General features: G+C 42.8%; 1 protein-coding gene across 14 annotated transcripts in view; it reads left to right on the top strand.

Moving 5' to 3' along the window:
• Positions 1-13846, top strand: part of reps1 (RALBP1 associated Eps domain containing 1) — a 70083-nt gene extending 56237 nt beyond the window's left edge. For all 14 annotated transcript variants that reach the window (XM_068045528.1, XM_068045532.1, XM_068045529.1 and 11 more), the window contains 9 exons: positions 1588-1689; positions 4876-4948; positions 5149-5282; positions 5536-5600; positions 6113-6280; positions 6391-6474; positions 8075-8223; positions 9906-10011; positions 11507-13846. In XM_068045528.1, coding sequence (XP_067901629.1) covers positions 1588-1689; positions 4876-4948; positions 5149-5282; positions 5536-5600; positions 6113-6280; positions 6391-6474; positions 8075-8223; positions 9906-10011; positions 11507-11575 — 950 coding nt within the window. In that variant the 3' untranslated portion in view covers positions 11576-13846. The remainder of the gene's footprint in view (positions 1-1587; positions 1690-4875; positions 4949-5148; positions 5283-5535; positions 5601-6112; positions 6281-6390; positions 6475-8074; positions 8224-9905; positions 10012-11506) is intronic.
• Positions 13847-16005: the final 2159 nt, after the last annotated feature.

Here is a 16005-nt window from a genome sequence, read left to right as displayed (position 1 = left end):
TGTAGCCTCTCCTTGCCCACCTTTGTCACCTGTCTGTTGTCCTCATTTCTTGTTCTTGAGGCGTGTCTGGTGGAACGAGGGTTACTGATGGAGATGTAAGCGGGCTTAGGGAGGTTGAGGAATAGGACCCTGGCAAAAGGCATTAATGGAAAGAGAGGCCAAAGGGTGAAGCACAGGTGTTGATGTGTAGTTGGCATGTGGCATTCATGGCAATGGCCTTGCTACCTGTAAACACTCTGCATCGATCTATACTGAAGAAAAATCAGATATATGTTTCAGGCATATGCAGTATTTTAATGAGAGCTTTTGTGCTATCATAGTGCCAGGAGAGTGGAACACTTTCACTTTCTGTATCCATTGTCTGAATGAAGTGCTTTAGTTTAGTTATGGCAAGAGTCAGATGACTCTGCTCCAACAATATGCCTTGACCCAGTCTCAGATGAACCATTGTTACAGCATCTGTTTCGTTCCAGCCATCATTATGACCAGTGAGGTTGCCATCTTAGTGTTGTTGGCCTATGTTCACCTGGGGCTGGAGTGCATGTCTGAACTTAATTGAACTTCAGCTCTTTGTAGCTGGGCAGAGATGAGAGATATTCATTACATCATTCTGGGCTGAATTGGAGCCCAGGTCCCAGAGATGAATGAACAGTTCAGTGCTCCACCCAATCTCTCTCTCATTTTAGAGAATATGCAAACACTCTGTGGTTCTGTATCCCTTGGGAATTCAAAAATATGCCCTATTTTTTGTTGTCTTTGTTCGAATACCTCGTGTTAGGTTCTTAGCAAGCTGAAGGAATTTGCTAGGCTAGAAAATCAAATTTAATAAGATTTGCCAGTTTGTGGTGGTGGGTGCAATGGGCAAGAGAGTGACCACTATATAAATGGCGTTTCAAAACAGACTAAATTAATTGTTATACGGACTTTGCTTTGCTTACATCTGATACCATTTTACGGGGTGAATTGGAAACTTTAAAACAAATGAGTTTGCAGACTTGTTCACATTAATAATCACTTCTGTTTCATATATTGAACCTCTGGCCTTGAAGGTACCCTTTTAATATAGTTCTGATGGATGAGGCTACCCAGTACAAAGCTGGCTATGGGAACTGCTTCATGGTTTTACTCACACTAGGTCCCTGTAGTTATTGATCACCTTTTTCATTGTGGTTGTAGTCGTATTACTGTATTTTATGTATCTGAATTTGAAACTAGAAATCTAGTCAGATAGCTGAGGGAAAACCTGGCCATCAGTTTAATTTGTCAAAGATACATGAAGTATTTGTAATGACGCTGCACTGTATAATGTTTAAGGATTAATGAAATGCAAATGAACTTCATTTAATGAAGTGGGGTAGTGGATTGTTGCATTTCTGAGCATGCCTGCTAATATACCACCTGGGAAGTGACGGCTGCTCACTGGATGCTTGTGCTACTGTTGAGTGAGAGAGATTGCATCCAAGGATCTGTTGTGAAACATATGGTAACTATAATAGAAATTGTGGCCTAATTATAGGACCGACTGTTTTCTTCATAATTTGAATTGTGGTTGATGAAATCCAAATGATTTGTATAATTACTTTACAGAACTAACACACCCAACTAGTCCTTTGCTTACAAACTCGCCTGAGCTTTCAGAAGAGACTAAGCTGGCAACCGCTGTGAAATTTGTTGCAGGAAACACTGTAGGTAAGGGAAATAAGTGTTTTGTATTTTATTTGTGCCATCCCACAGGCCACAGTATGATTACTTTTGTATATTTTTTCAGTGCATAATGAGAACTTATTTTTGTGAATGGATTTTTCTTTGAATAAAAGAAAACTGTTTTTAGCTGATGGGGCTTTCAGTTGCACGTTCTCTCTACCCAATGGTGTTTTAGTTCACAGCCCAGTTTTTAATGTGATTGGACATTGTTTAGCTTTACTAGGCAAGCTTTTGTCAGTCCTCCACCTGGATGCAGATCTCTTCATGTTGCATGATAATGGGAAAAATCGATGGACAGATTGAGGGGTGGTCTCAGTAGCTATGGACAAACCCAAACTCGGCACTTTCACTGGCTTTGGATGGTATTGGGTAGCAGCTGCACCTGGTGGGAATGGGACAGCGTGCAAGGGTGAACGTTTATTTTGGTCAGCGAGGTGTCTGACACTTGCAGAAACCAATCACCCTGCTCGAGGGAATAAAAACAAAAAGTGCTGGAAATACTGTGGTCAGGCAGCATCTGGAGAGAGAAGCAGAGTTAACGTTTCAGGTTTGTGACCTCTCATCAGAACCCTGCTTGAGGGTTTGACTTTTGCATATATGGAATAAACGTTTTCCCCACTGGGTTGCAGCCGATTTAGCAAAGTCCTGAGGACTTGGCAGGTGGTTGGAACCAAGGCTGAGACTCCTCTGTGCACAGGCTTCTGCTGAAATGTAGCTGCTTAAAATTATGCAACTTACCAGCTGAAAGCACCGATAAATTTCCAGCTGCATGTATATCATCCCTACATTGGAGAAACGTCAGGAGGATTCCCAATCCTCATAGTAACTGATCTAACCCCTTCCCAGCTCAACAATAAACTGACTGACTATTGTCAGCCTTAGAGTATAGTGAGCCTGTGCAGCTGCAGAATTGCCAAGTTTACTGCGAGGATCGGCACTGTTGCAAAGCAACGAGACCCAGCTTGTATCCCCAACTATGGTGGTCACTTTTGTTGCATTGACTGGCTTTAACCTACTGACCTTAACCAAATTACAGAATCACAGAATAATACAGTGCAGAAGAGGCCCTTCGGATCATCGAGTCTGCACCGATGCATTAAAGACACCTGACCTGTCTACCTAATCCCATTTGCCAGCACTTGGCCCATAACCTTGAATGTTATGACGTGCCAAGTGCTCATCCAGGTACTTTTTAAAGGATGTGAGGCAACCCGCCTCTACCACCCTCCCAGGCAGTGCATTCCAGACCGTCACCACCCTCTGGGTAAAAAAGTTCTTCCTCAAATCCCCCTTAAACCTCCTGCCCCTCACCTTAAACTTGTGTCCCCTCGTAACTGACCCTTCAACTAAGGGGAACAGCTGCTCCCTATCCACCCTGTCCATGCCCCTCATAATCTTGTACACCTCGATCAGGTCACCCCTCAGTCTTCTCTGCTCCAGCGAAAACCACCCAAGCCTATCCAACCTCTCTTCATAGCTTAAATGTTCCATCCCAGGCAACATCCTGGTGAATCGCCTCTGCACCCCCTCCAGTGCAATCACATCCTTCCTATAATGTGGCGACCAGAATTGCGCACAGTACTCCAGCTGTGGCCTTACCAAAGTTCCGTACAACTCCAACATGACCTCCCTGCTTTTGTAATCTATGCCTCAATTGATAAAGGCAAGTGTCCCATATGCCTTTTTCACCACCCTATTAACCTGCCCTTCTGCCTTCAGAGATCTATGGACAAACACGCCAAGGTCCCTTTGTTCCTCGGAACTTCCCAGTGTCAGGCCATTCATTGAATACTTCCGTGTCACATTACTCCTTCCAAAGTATATCACCTCACACTTTTCAGGGTTAAATTCCATCTGCCACCTTTCTGCCCATTTGACCATCCCGTCTATATCATCCTGTAACCCAAGACACTCCAACCTCACTGTTAACCACTCGGCCAATCTTTGTGTCATCCGTGAACTTACTGATCCTACCCCCCACTTAGTCATCTATGTCGTTTATATAAATGACAAACAATAAGGGACCCAGCACAGATTCCTGTATTACGCCACTGGACTCCAGTCACGAAAACAGCCGTCTGTCATCACTCTCTGTCTCCTACAGCTAAGCCAATTTTGAATCCACCTTATCAAGTTATCTTGTATCCCATGTGCATTTGCTTTCTTGATAAGTCTCTCATGTGGGACCTTGTCAAAGGCTTTGCTGAAATCCATGTAAACTACATCAACTGTACTACCCTCATCTACATGCTCAAAAAATTCAATCAAATTTGTTAGGCATAACCTCCCTCTGACAAGGCCATGCTGACTATTCCTAATCAAATGTTGCCCCTCCAAGTGGAGATAGATGCTCTCCTTCAGAATTTTCTCCAATAGTTTCCCTACCACTGACGTGAGACTCACTGTTCTGTAGTTCCCTGGCTTATCTCTGCAACCTTTCTTAAATAGTGGGACCACATTAGCTGTTCTCCAGTCCTCTGACACCTCCCCCGTGGCCAGAGAGGAATTAAAAATTAGGGTCAGAGCCCCTGCAATCTCCACCCTCACCTCCCACAGCATCATGGGACACAAATCGTCCGGACCTGGAGATTTGTCCACTTTTAAGCCTTCCAAAACCTCCAATACCTTGTCACTCCCTATGACAATTTGCTCAAGAACCTCACAGTCTCTCTCTGAGTTCCATATCTACATCTTCATTCTCTCAGGTGATGTGAAGTATTCATTCAACACCCTACCAATGTCCTCTGGCTCCACCCACAGATTTCCCCCTTGGTCTTTCTACTCTTTCCCTGGTTATCCTCTTCCCATTGATATACTTATAGAATATATTGGGATTTTCCTTACTTTTACCAGCCAGAGCTTTCTCATATCCCCTCTTTGCTCTCCTAATTGCTTTCTTAAGCTCCATCCTACACTTTCTGTACTCCACTAATGTTTCGGTTGATTTGCCCTCCTTGTATTTGCTAAAAGCCTCTCTTGCTCGAATTACTTGCTCTTATTTTATTCTCTCCTTCAGCCACCACTATGCCCACAATTCTAGCTATCTAAATACCTTCTCTGGAATTTACTCTTAAATTATTTTAGATATTGGGTATGCTAGAATTTATGCATTACATTTGGGCATTTTTGGAAAAAAAAATAGTTTCAACATTCAATTTCTTTTTCTCTCAGCTGATGGATACAGTAGTTCAGACTCGTTTGTTTCAGAGTCTGATCAGATCGGAAACAGCATAACTCGACAACGGTAAGTGGAGGCCTCTCTAGGGAGTTTCTAAGATTGTGGTTTTATAGAATTAAATTACTGTGTAGAGAAGAGTATATTATGATTAATATGTTTTCCTGGAGAGTTCTAAAACGTAATGGACTTAATTCTGTGGAAAAAGCACCTGATCACGACAGTGAAAGCATATATCACTCACTCAGACTTCTTTGTGTTCTTCACAGTTCGCATTCAGGCACTTCCCCAGACAGTACGCTCAAGACTGCTGCACCTCCTCCTCCTCCACCAAGACCCCAGCCTTCACATTCAAGATCTTCGTCTCTAGATATGAACAGAACCTTTTCTGCCAGCAACACAGGTGGGGCACCTTTTATTGCAAAGATTTTCATCCATCAAATCATGCAAGATATTTAAAATGTGTGTTGAGCACAGTCATCAAAGCAGAAATTGCAGTTTAAATTTTGGTCATGGCAATGTTGGCACTCAAAAGGAATCCGCTGCTGGTCTGAAGCTAGGTCAATTTGTGTTATTTGCAAGGCAGTTGTGACGTGCTTTTGAGAATATCTAGTGATTGTCTTGTGCTTTTTTTTTTCATAATTGTTGCTCTGAAGGGCAACCACAAGCTGGAGTTGTTGCCTATCCCCCAGCAGTGCCTCCAAGACCTCAGCCTACACAGGTAAATAGATCAACTCAGTGGGACTGAGCTTTGAAGATGTAATGTTGGGTGTGTAGTGCAAGCTGAGACACTCTAGCAAGCGACAGAATGTAAAAACTGACGTAAAATGAGCAGAAATCAATGTGATCGATCCAGCTCAAGGAAAGTACCAGATTTACGCTATGTTCCTCCTGTTGGTCCCCGTCTGTATGCATGAAAATTAAAGTTTTAATGTCATCAAACCATCATTTATGCACATTTGACATATGTTTAATAAAATGCAATCATCCAAGTTTTTCAATTATTGTACAAATCGTTTTGATATCGTGAAGTTTTATTCAAAGATACAGAAAATACACTTGGTTTCAGAATTTTTTAAAGTGGTTTTTGACTTTTCAGCAAACTGAAAATTTTAAGGTAGTGTGTGTCTCATTGAAGGTCTTAAACTTAAATTGATGTGCAATGCTCCTTCCATTCATTGCAATGTGGAAGATGAAATGCATCTCTCCTGTTTTTTGCTGCCTTTCACCTAGGTCACCGTGCCTCCATTACATCGTTCAGCAGAAGCTGACGGACTCACCTCGCCTCACCAGATGCCAGAACAGCCCAACTTTGCTGATTTCCGTCAATTTGAAGCATTTGTGTCAAAGAGTACAGAACAGCAAATAGATGACTCGACTAAGCATTCCGAAGCCATTCAGGTGAGCGTTGTTTGAGCTTTGTCTTGTCATTGCAGTTAGGACTGAAATGTCATTGGTCTACATGTGTGATTAAATGAGTATTCAGTCGACTTTTAAATATATTTCTTTAGGCTGAAAAACCTTCAGATTCAGCAGGGACCCTAAGAACAGCAAAACTAGATGGTTCTAATGATGAAAAGCCAACTGGAAACGCAGTATGTAGAACGCTTAATTAAGCTATTTATAATAAATTCGTTACCTCGGAGTACTCTTGCACTCCTAGTGCTAAGTTACAGAGGAACATATACGCATGAAAGGAGGAGTGTGGCTGCTGTTCTTGGTTACGGGTACTGAAATAGTTAATGGAGACCAGGCCCCATTAATTCTCTTTCCTCGTCCCCTGGGGGGGAAAACTCATTCAGTATCAAATTCTTAACTGGAAATCCCTGCCCACATATTGCTTTTTTTAAAAAAAAGTAAACCCACTCTAAATTAAAGGCCTGCTTGGGTATACAATTTAGACCCAACCCGACCACATATAACCCGGGCCCAAGTCCTTTGTTTTTTTTCCCCAAGCCCAGCCCGACCCCCAGAAATTAATGACACTTACTCTTACTATTGCCTTTTCCCTCCGACCAAAAGGTAGCACTACCACTGTGTCTGACCCGGCCCGACCTGACCTGAGCCCGAATGCCGGACCCGGAAGAGTGACCTGACCCGCACCCGACATGTTGGGTTCGGGTCGGGTAGCCATGCTCTACTCTATATTCCCTTCCAGAAGGGATATCCTGAAAATTACATGTCTGCGTCCATTGATCTACTGTAAGAGATGCCAGTAATCTGAAGGAGCACTTGCTTTAGATTTCAACTAAACTTTGTGACTTTCTCTTTCCTGTCTGTGGATTACTTTCAAAATTGAGCACAACAGCGAGCTCACGTCACATTTGAACCGTAGAAATTGCTTTTCCTTTTTGAGAGCCCAAAAATTCCTATTCTGTTTGCATTTGAGAAGGCCCAACTGTCTCATGTTCTCATTCTTCTGCACTGTTTTTAAAAACACTGCTCACTTTTTAATAGTTTAGATTTTCATTTTGATGGTTTTACATGCTTCCCAAATTTGACAATTTGCATTTATTTAGCACCTCTAACATTGTAAAATGTCCCAAGGTACTTCAGAGGAGCTTAATCAGCCAATATTTGACACCAAGACATATTGGGACAAGTGAGAAAATACTTGATCCCAGATGTAGGTTTTGAGGAGTATATTAAAGGAGGATAGAGAGGCGGAGAGATTTAGGCAGTGAATTCCGGAGCTTCGGGGCCTAACTGAAACCAATGGCTGCTAATGGTGGAGCCATGAAAATCAGGAATGCATGAGGGGCATAGAGATCTTGGATGGTTGGAAGACATTACAAAGATAGGAAGAGGTTTGTGAACAAGATGCAAATTTTTATATCGAGGTATTGGACTAGGAGCCAATCTAGGTCAGTGAGCAAAGGGTGCTGGTGAATGGGACATGGTGTGAGTTAGGATTTGGGGAACAGCGTTTTGAATATCAGAAGTAATGTCTGTGATTTCACTGGTTAATTGAGGAGTAAAACATTTGCAATATTTATCAAAAGACAGCTGAGACCTCTAACACTGCACATTTACAGAGAGGTACCACAGAACCTTGCAGTGCAGAAGATAAAAATGGACACCAAGGAAGGGGGTGCAAGTCAGATCCAGGAGACGCCTAGAACCTATTATTGGGCTGAAATGGGAATTAGATATTTAATCTCGAATTTTATCAACCCTATCTTTCTTCAATTACAGCTTAAAAGTACATCATCTCTTGTCCCTCCTCCAAAGCCCGTCCGCAGGAGACTGAAGTCTGATGACGAGCTTCGCGCTGAACCAGAAGAGCTTGCCCAGAAAACCAGTGTCATTAATACTGTACTAATCGCACAGTCATCAATTCCAAGGTAGATATGATCCTGTTTAATTCTTTTACCCATCCAAATTGTGATTTCTGCACAGCTGGCACCCTATGATCAATCAGTGCACCATGTTCGGTCTAGATGTACGTCGAACCAATTGACCGTCCATGTCACTCTCCAAGTTGTCTGCATTGTCAGATAATCACAATACAGTGAGCTTTGTTATCCAGCACTTTACCAAAAGGCAAGTTCTCTTATCCAGAATTTCCAAGATCACCCAAAGCTTTCCCAGGCCAAGTTTTCCCGAGTGCAGCCGATTGTTCTTGGGATTAATGAGTGATGCTTGTTGGAAAGGGCTGACTATCGTGTGTATTACAAGTATATTGGTGCACCAACCTTGAAGGGTTAAGGGACAATTAAAAATCGGCTTTCCCAATGCCAGGCCCTGGGTATCCTTTGGTCTTCCGCCAGTAACTTCGAAATGGAACGTCGGATCAACACCCACCTTGGTAAGTACAACTCTTGATTAGCTGAAATTTTTGATGATCTGGCACATGCTGGATAACAAAGCTTTTACATTATTACATTTTATTTTCTCCTCCTATTTGATATACCTTCTGTTGTGCACTCCTCCCAACTGAGGAGGCAGTTTCTTTTACTGCTTCTGCTGGAATATAATTTGACTACTGGATGCACAAAAACACACTGGGGTTGTGTGCTGCAACTTTGCCCCCTTCTCTTGCCTCCACAGTCCATCTCTCCAGATGCGAAGTTCATGATCTCTGCTTGGCTTTTCCCCACAGTAGTTCACCTGAGATTGGGGGCTTGCCACCTGGTAAGTTCATGGCTCCAGTGCTCTGTGCAATCCTTTCCTGCAAATGTCATGGTTTGTAAAGAGGGGCTGGTGGCTGTAGCTGGCCAATAACATTGTCCACTCATCTTAGTCTTGAGTTTCAACCAAATGAATAAGCTGAAGATCTCTTTGGCCCTGACCCTCCTGCAGTTGGCTGGAAAGATTCTAATCGAATCTTTTCGTAGTCTCAAACTGATCCCTATTGAGGACAAGTCCTAATTGTATATAACAGTCAATACTTGCATGTTGCCGAATCCGGGAACAAGGATAGTTAATTGGGAAATGGGAAGTGTCACATTGGTGAGTCAGTGACTTAATTCCAGTCACATGAGATTGGAACTCCATTGTTTTGGTGCAAAATAGGATCTTTACTCTGCATCCATCCAACCCATGTTTGTATTGCCAGTTCTGAAGAAGGGTCACTGACCTGAAACATTTCTTGTTTTTATTTCAGATTTCCAGCATCCGCAGTATTTTGCTTTTATTTATATTGTCAGACCCTGGGAGAGTCACTCATAAGGGCCTTTATAGAAAGTGTTGATCGTGACCTTGTTAACATTTCCCCTTTTCCACCCCCCCCCCCTTTCACCTCTCCACAACCCCCTGCAACCTACACTTTACTTGCATCACGAAAATTAGACCTAGTTTAAATGGATTTCTAGATGCAGGATCCTAGGCCAGACTGGAAGTGCAGTCTGTAAGGTGAGACTGGACCTGTTGAGTTCTGTTGCACAGAGTGCTCATGCACATTACCAGTTTGTGTGCCAGTTACCACCTCCCTCACTCTATGGGCAACAGAAACGGGTTGCTACAAAGCAAAGGTGGGCTGGGCAATGAGGGGGCAAAATTATTAATGCACCTTATTTAATTTTAGGTCATTTGGCAAAGATAAAAAGTCTATTCAGGCTTCGATCAGAAGAAATAAGGAAACTAACACGGTGTTAGCCAGACTCAACAGTGAATTACAACAGCAGTTGAAGGTAGGGAGAGATTGGATGCACTGCATCTCCTTTATCGTACGACATCAGTGAAACTGCAAACATCAATGCTTGCGACAGTTGAACAGCAAATTTAGCTTAGTCTTCAAATCACATCGAATGAAGACCATTTAGAATGGGCTTTAAATGGAGCGCACGTCAGATAATTGGATAGATTCAAAAGGAGACTCTGCATTTTTTTAAATTAATACTTGGATTATTAATACCTCAGTTAGTTTAGTTAACCTTTATTGGCTCCCAAATAGAAGTTGTTCAATCTTTCTACAAATATCTCAAGGTAGTGCTGGGGGAGAGGGGGAGGAATCCTGAACTATTAACAATGAGTTTATTCATTTCATACCTTGCATGAAAAAACATGCAATGTTAATTTTATTAAGAGATGGTTAAAAAGTTCATAGGCAATATATTTGTGCTTTTTTGTAAGCAGATCAGTTAATTCTTGTTGAGAAGACAAGCGACTTGCATGAGCTATGTAATAACATTTGACCTCTGATTTAACATTCCCCTTCATGTTCAGTTTATATGAATACGTAATCACTTAGAACTCCTCGTTGAATGTACCAACAGTGCAAAGGCAAATTAAAATCTTGGTAATTGGACCCGAAAACCTATAGTTAGGCTTTAGTTTTCCTAATCGTTATCTTTTCATGTGGATGGAGGCTGAATGGAGTCTGTTTTGAATGAGAATTGGGAGAAAATGTGGGAAATTAACATTCTTCAGCTTTTGCCACCAGCTTGCCTCTGGGGCTGTGTGAAAGAAGTATTCAGATCTAATTGTCAGGATTACGTGCACTAATTTTTCTCAGATTTGCTAACACATCAGTTACAGATGCAGTTAAGCTGCTACATGAGAGTTTTTCTATGCCATGTGCATAAATATGTTCTGTGTCAGAAAATATAAAGAACTCTCATTGCACGTGCAAAATTTTAGATCTTTGTTTTTGGTAAACACCACTTTCAAGCTCTTACAACATCTGACTTTTGCAAAATCATTTGGAAACTTTTAGACCAAGCCCAGACCCAGGGTTGACGATGAAAATCTCCATTCCAAATTGCGCAGCTAACTAAACTCAGCAGAACTTTATCCATTATATCTTCTGCATGTGCAGAATAGATGTAGTATTTGATGCTGGTCAGCCTTGGCCCAGTGAGGGTCGTCTCCTGAGTCAGAAGTTTCCTTGTTCAAGACCCAACCAGGGACTTGAGTACATAATCTAGGCTAACACCACAGTGCAGTACTGAGTGCAGTGGGACTCGGGACTGCAAGTTCCTCACATTCTCTGGGCTGCCTGTGAAAAATGGGGGATAGATGGACTGTAAGAGTCAGCCAGTGCCACTGTCTGGGACAATTGCAGGGATAATATAAGGAGTTTGCGAACAAATGGAAGTGTATGCTCTGAGAAAATGAAGTGTAAAGAATTAACCAAGGCCTCTTTTGTTTTCTCTCCCCTCCCTCTATCATGGGCATTCGTCGAAGGATGTGCTTGAGGAGAGAATCTCTCTCGAGGTCCAACTGGAGCAGCTTCGGCCATTTTCGCACTTGTAACAGAGCTTTCTGGCATGTGGATGAGACTAAAAACTGTTTGGTCCGAGTGTATCACCGGATCCTCCTCCCTGCAGGCAGCTTACCTGTGTTCAGCTTCGCCAGTCGACTATACACGGTTAATTTCATCAAGCTGCACACTTGCCACGTGGCTGCAGTTTGTTTAAGCGGAGGTGGTGGCGGGGGGGATAAAATAAGAGGGAGTTGTAAAGCTGATGGGCGTTCAGGCCCATGTGGGGGGTGGGGAGGGATTTGCAACAGTGTTGATTCTACAGAAGAGCAAATAATTTCACCACCCCTCCCAGATCAGTCCACGTTACAGACAGCAGATCTGGCTAACCAACAGGATGGAGATCTCCGAAATAAGATGGCCTGTTGAATCTTCTGGACTTGCTGCGGTAGGAGGGTAGCTACCAGCCCAGCTGCAACATTAAAGCATCCATGTTAAATTGGTCAATGTCCTTAACTGGTATATAGTTCTGGGAAATGATAATTTGATAGAATTATTGTGGTCATTGCAAAGCAAGGGATGGAAGAGCTGTGCTTGAGTGGAACCTTTTTGTTTTCCATGTCAGCTTCTCAAAATGCTTCTCTCCTGAATTTGCATAGCTTTCCTTTTGGATGAGGAATGGGGTATTTTTATTCTAGCAGTTTGTGTGTGAAAATGGCTCGTTTTGCCCTTTTTACTTTCAGATCATTCAAAAAAAGATTTTTCCCATTGCATTACCACAGTAAAACACTAAGAACGGTGTCCTTGTACATTTGGAACAAACTTGGGATATGTAATGAAATATTTTGCACTACTGACATATAAGTGTATTCATGTATTGCTAGATATGGTTCAAAACCACTTTTTAATTGGAAGGGGTAAAAGATAATATATGTTTGAAGTCGGGTTGAAAGTTTAGAGACAGCCGCTAAGGTTTTTTTTAATAAATATAAAGACAGTCATTCATTAAGGACTAACAGCCTGTTGTGTTTATGTTGAGGCAATCTGTTGGTTTGAGTATGTCAAGACGCTCGTCATGAGCTGGCCTTTTTAACTTGAGTGCACTGGACTCACTAATGAAGCTGCTGTGTAGCTGTATCCCAGTGGCTTAGCTGTTCCATACAGTACATAAACATGACTGCTGCACATGCCCCCACAGTTCGGGGGCGTGGTGTTTTGCTTTTGGCTTTGCAATCCCGATCTATCTCTGGTGCCTGTCCACTCGTAGGATGCATCCATCAAAAGAAACAGGACCCCAAACAGCAAGCCTCACCTCCGAGAAGGAAAAAGCAAGTACTGTTTTGTTGTGCGCTATCACTTCTTTTGTAAACATTCACAGGTGAAACAACTGGTGTGTAGCATAAACCACACGTGTGTGGGGTGGGGTATGTGTGTGGCACCTTGAGTTTACATATAAAACGCCTGTGTGCAGTTTGCATGGATTGTGCATTAAGCAGGTGAATCTATACTCCTCTTACCCACCCTCATTTGAAATGACTTATTAATATGTGGGGTTTATGCAGTAGCACAGTATGTGGGGATAAATTGTGATGATTTAGGAAAGACAACTTTTCTGTAGTGTATGTGTGTGCGCGCGCGTGTATGTTAATGACTTGCAGTTCTGTGATTTCTCAACACAGCCTCTATCTGCATGTTACTGACTGCTTTCCATTCCACCTACATAGCCTACTGAGTACTGAATATATACTGTCCATCTCCCTCACACCAGTAAAGGTGATCCTCTTTAAATTTAAAGTACTGGGAGTTTAATCAAAAATTGTACAGAACTAGAGAATATTTCTTTAAATTATTATGCAAAGCAAGATTTTTATAATTTTGACTTCACTGTTCAGTATTCTAAGGTTTATTGTGATTTGCAGTTTCTTATCTCTGAATATATATACTCATCTCTGTTTAAAAATGTTTTATTTCAATTTGGGATTATCTTTGATTTCTGTAACTATACTTCAAACCTTACTGTTTTGGCTTTGTACTTTAAAAGAGAGGAGGGACGGACAGGGAGGGAAGACTTCATATTCTGACCTAATGAGAAACCTTCTTGCTATTCAGGTCAATGTACTGTATAAGGGGTATGATGTAAATTGTATAATACAGTTTTGATCTCGTATGTAAATTTCCATTAAATTGCTGACTAACAGCAACTCTATTTAATTGCTTATTCTAGCTCTGGGATCTTGGATGTTAAAATGCATGAATGTATCTTGGCAGAGCAAACTAGCAACTGTGATTTTTACACAAATAAAACAGCACAATATTTTATCTGACTGCTTGCTCCATTCTCCATTCATAAGAACATACGAAATAAGAGCAGGAGTAGGCCATTTGGCCCCTCAAGTCTGCTAACCCATTCATTAAGATCATGGCTGAAGGACCTCATCTCTACTTTCCTGCCTTATCCCCATGTCCCTCGATTCCCTTAGTACCCAATAATCAACAACTGAGCATCCACAGCCCTCTAGGAAAAAGAACTACAAAGATTCACGACACTTCGAGTGAAGACCTTTCTCCTCATCTAAGTTCCAAATGGCCAACCCCTTATCCTAAGACCATGACCCCAATTTCCAGACTCCCGAGCTAGGGGGAAAGGCCTCTTAGAAACATAAAAAATAGGAGCAAGAGTAGGCCATTTGGCCCTTTGAGCCTGCTCTGCCATTCAATACGTGGCTGATCGTCCAAACTCAGTACCCTGTTCCCGCTTTCTCCCCGTATCCCTTGATTTCTTTAGCCTTAAGAACTACTTCGTCAGTGACCTTCCTTTAATCATAAGGTCAGAAGTGGGGATGTTCGCTGATGATTGTGCAATGTTCAGCACCATTCATGACTCCTCAGATACTGAAGCAGTCCGTGTAGAAATGCAGCAAGACCTGGACAATATCCAGGCTTGGGCTGATAAGTGGCAAGTAATATTCGTGCCACACAAGTGCCAGGCAATGACCATCTCCAACAAGAGAGAATCTAACCATCTCCCCTTGACATTCAACGGCATTACCATCGCTGAATCCCCCACTATCAACATCCAAGGAACTACCATTGACCAGAAACTGAACTGGAGTAGCCATATAAATACCGTGACGCCAAGAGCAGGTCAGAGGCTAGGAATCCTGAGGCGAGTAATTCACCTCCTGACTCCCCAAAGCCTGTCCACCATCGACAAGGCACAAGTCAGGAGTGTGATGGAATACTCTCCACTTGCCTGGATGGGTGCAGCTCCAACAACACTCAAGAAGTTCGACACCATCCAGGACAAAGCAGCCCGCTTGATTGGCACCCCATCTACAAACATTCACTCCCTCTACCACCGATGCACAGTGGCAGCAGTGTGTACCATCTACAAGATGCAATGCACCAAGGCTCCTTAGACAGCACCTTCCAAACCCGCGACCTCTACCAACTAGAAGGACAAGGGCAGCAAATGCATGGGAGCACCACCACCTGCAAGTTCCCCTCCAAGTCACACAACATCCTGACTTGGAACTATATCGCCATTCCTTCACTGTCGCTGGGTCAAAATCCTGGAACTTCCTTCCTAACAGCACTGTGGGTGTACCTACCTCACATGGACTACAGCGGTTCAAGAAGGCAGCTCACCACCACCTTCTCTAGGGCAATTGGGAATGGGCAATAAATGCTGGCCTGGCCAGCGACGCCCACATCCCATGAATGAATAATAAAACTATATCTAACTCTTTCTTGAATATATTTAATGATTTGGCCTCAACTACTTTCTGTGGTAGAGAATTCCACAGGTTCACCACTCTCTGGGTGAAGAAATCCCTCCTCATCTCAGTCCTAAATGGCTTACCCCTTATCCTTAGATTGTGACCCCTGGTCCTGGGCTCCCCCGCCATCGGGAACATCCTTCCTGCATCTAGCCTGTCCAGTCCTGTTAGAATTTTGTAGGTTTCACACTACTGCAGATGTGGTCTCACCAAGGCCTTGTATAATTGCAGCAAGACATCCTTGCTCCTGTACTCGAATCCTCTCGCTATGAAGGCCAACATACCGTTTGCCTTCTTAACTGCCTGCTGCACCTGCATGCTTACTTTCAGCGACTGGTGCACAAGGACACCCAGGTCTCACTGCACCTTCCCCTTTCCCAATCTATCACTGTTCAGATAATCTGTCTTTCTGTTTTTGCCACTAAAGTGGATAACCTCACATTTATCCACATTATACTGCATCTGCCATGTATTTGCCCACTCACTCAACCTGTCCAAATCACACTGGAGCTTCTCTGCACACTCCTCACAGCTCGCGCTTCCACCCAGCTTTGAGTCATCTGCAAACTTGGATATATTACATTTAATTCCCTCATCTATGTCATTAATATATATTGTAAATTGCTGGGGTCCTAGCACTGATCCCTGCGGTACCCCACTAGTCACTGCCTGCCACTCAGAAAAAGACCCGTTTATTCCTACTC

This window comes from Heterodontus francisci, chromosome 13 (assembly GCF_036365525.1).
Source record: "Heterodontus francisci isolate sHetFra1 chromosome 13, sHetFra1.hap1, whole genome shotgun sequence".
Classification (NCBI taxonomy): Eukaryota; Metazoa; Chordata; class Chondrichthyes; order Heterodontiformes; family Heterodontidae; genus Heterodontus; species Heterodontus francisci.
This window is presented reverse-complemented; position numbering and strand designations above follow the sequence as displayed.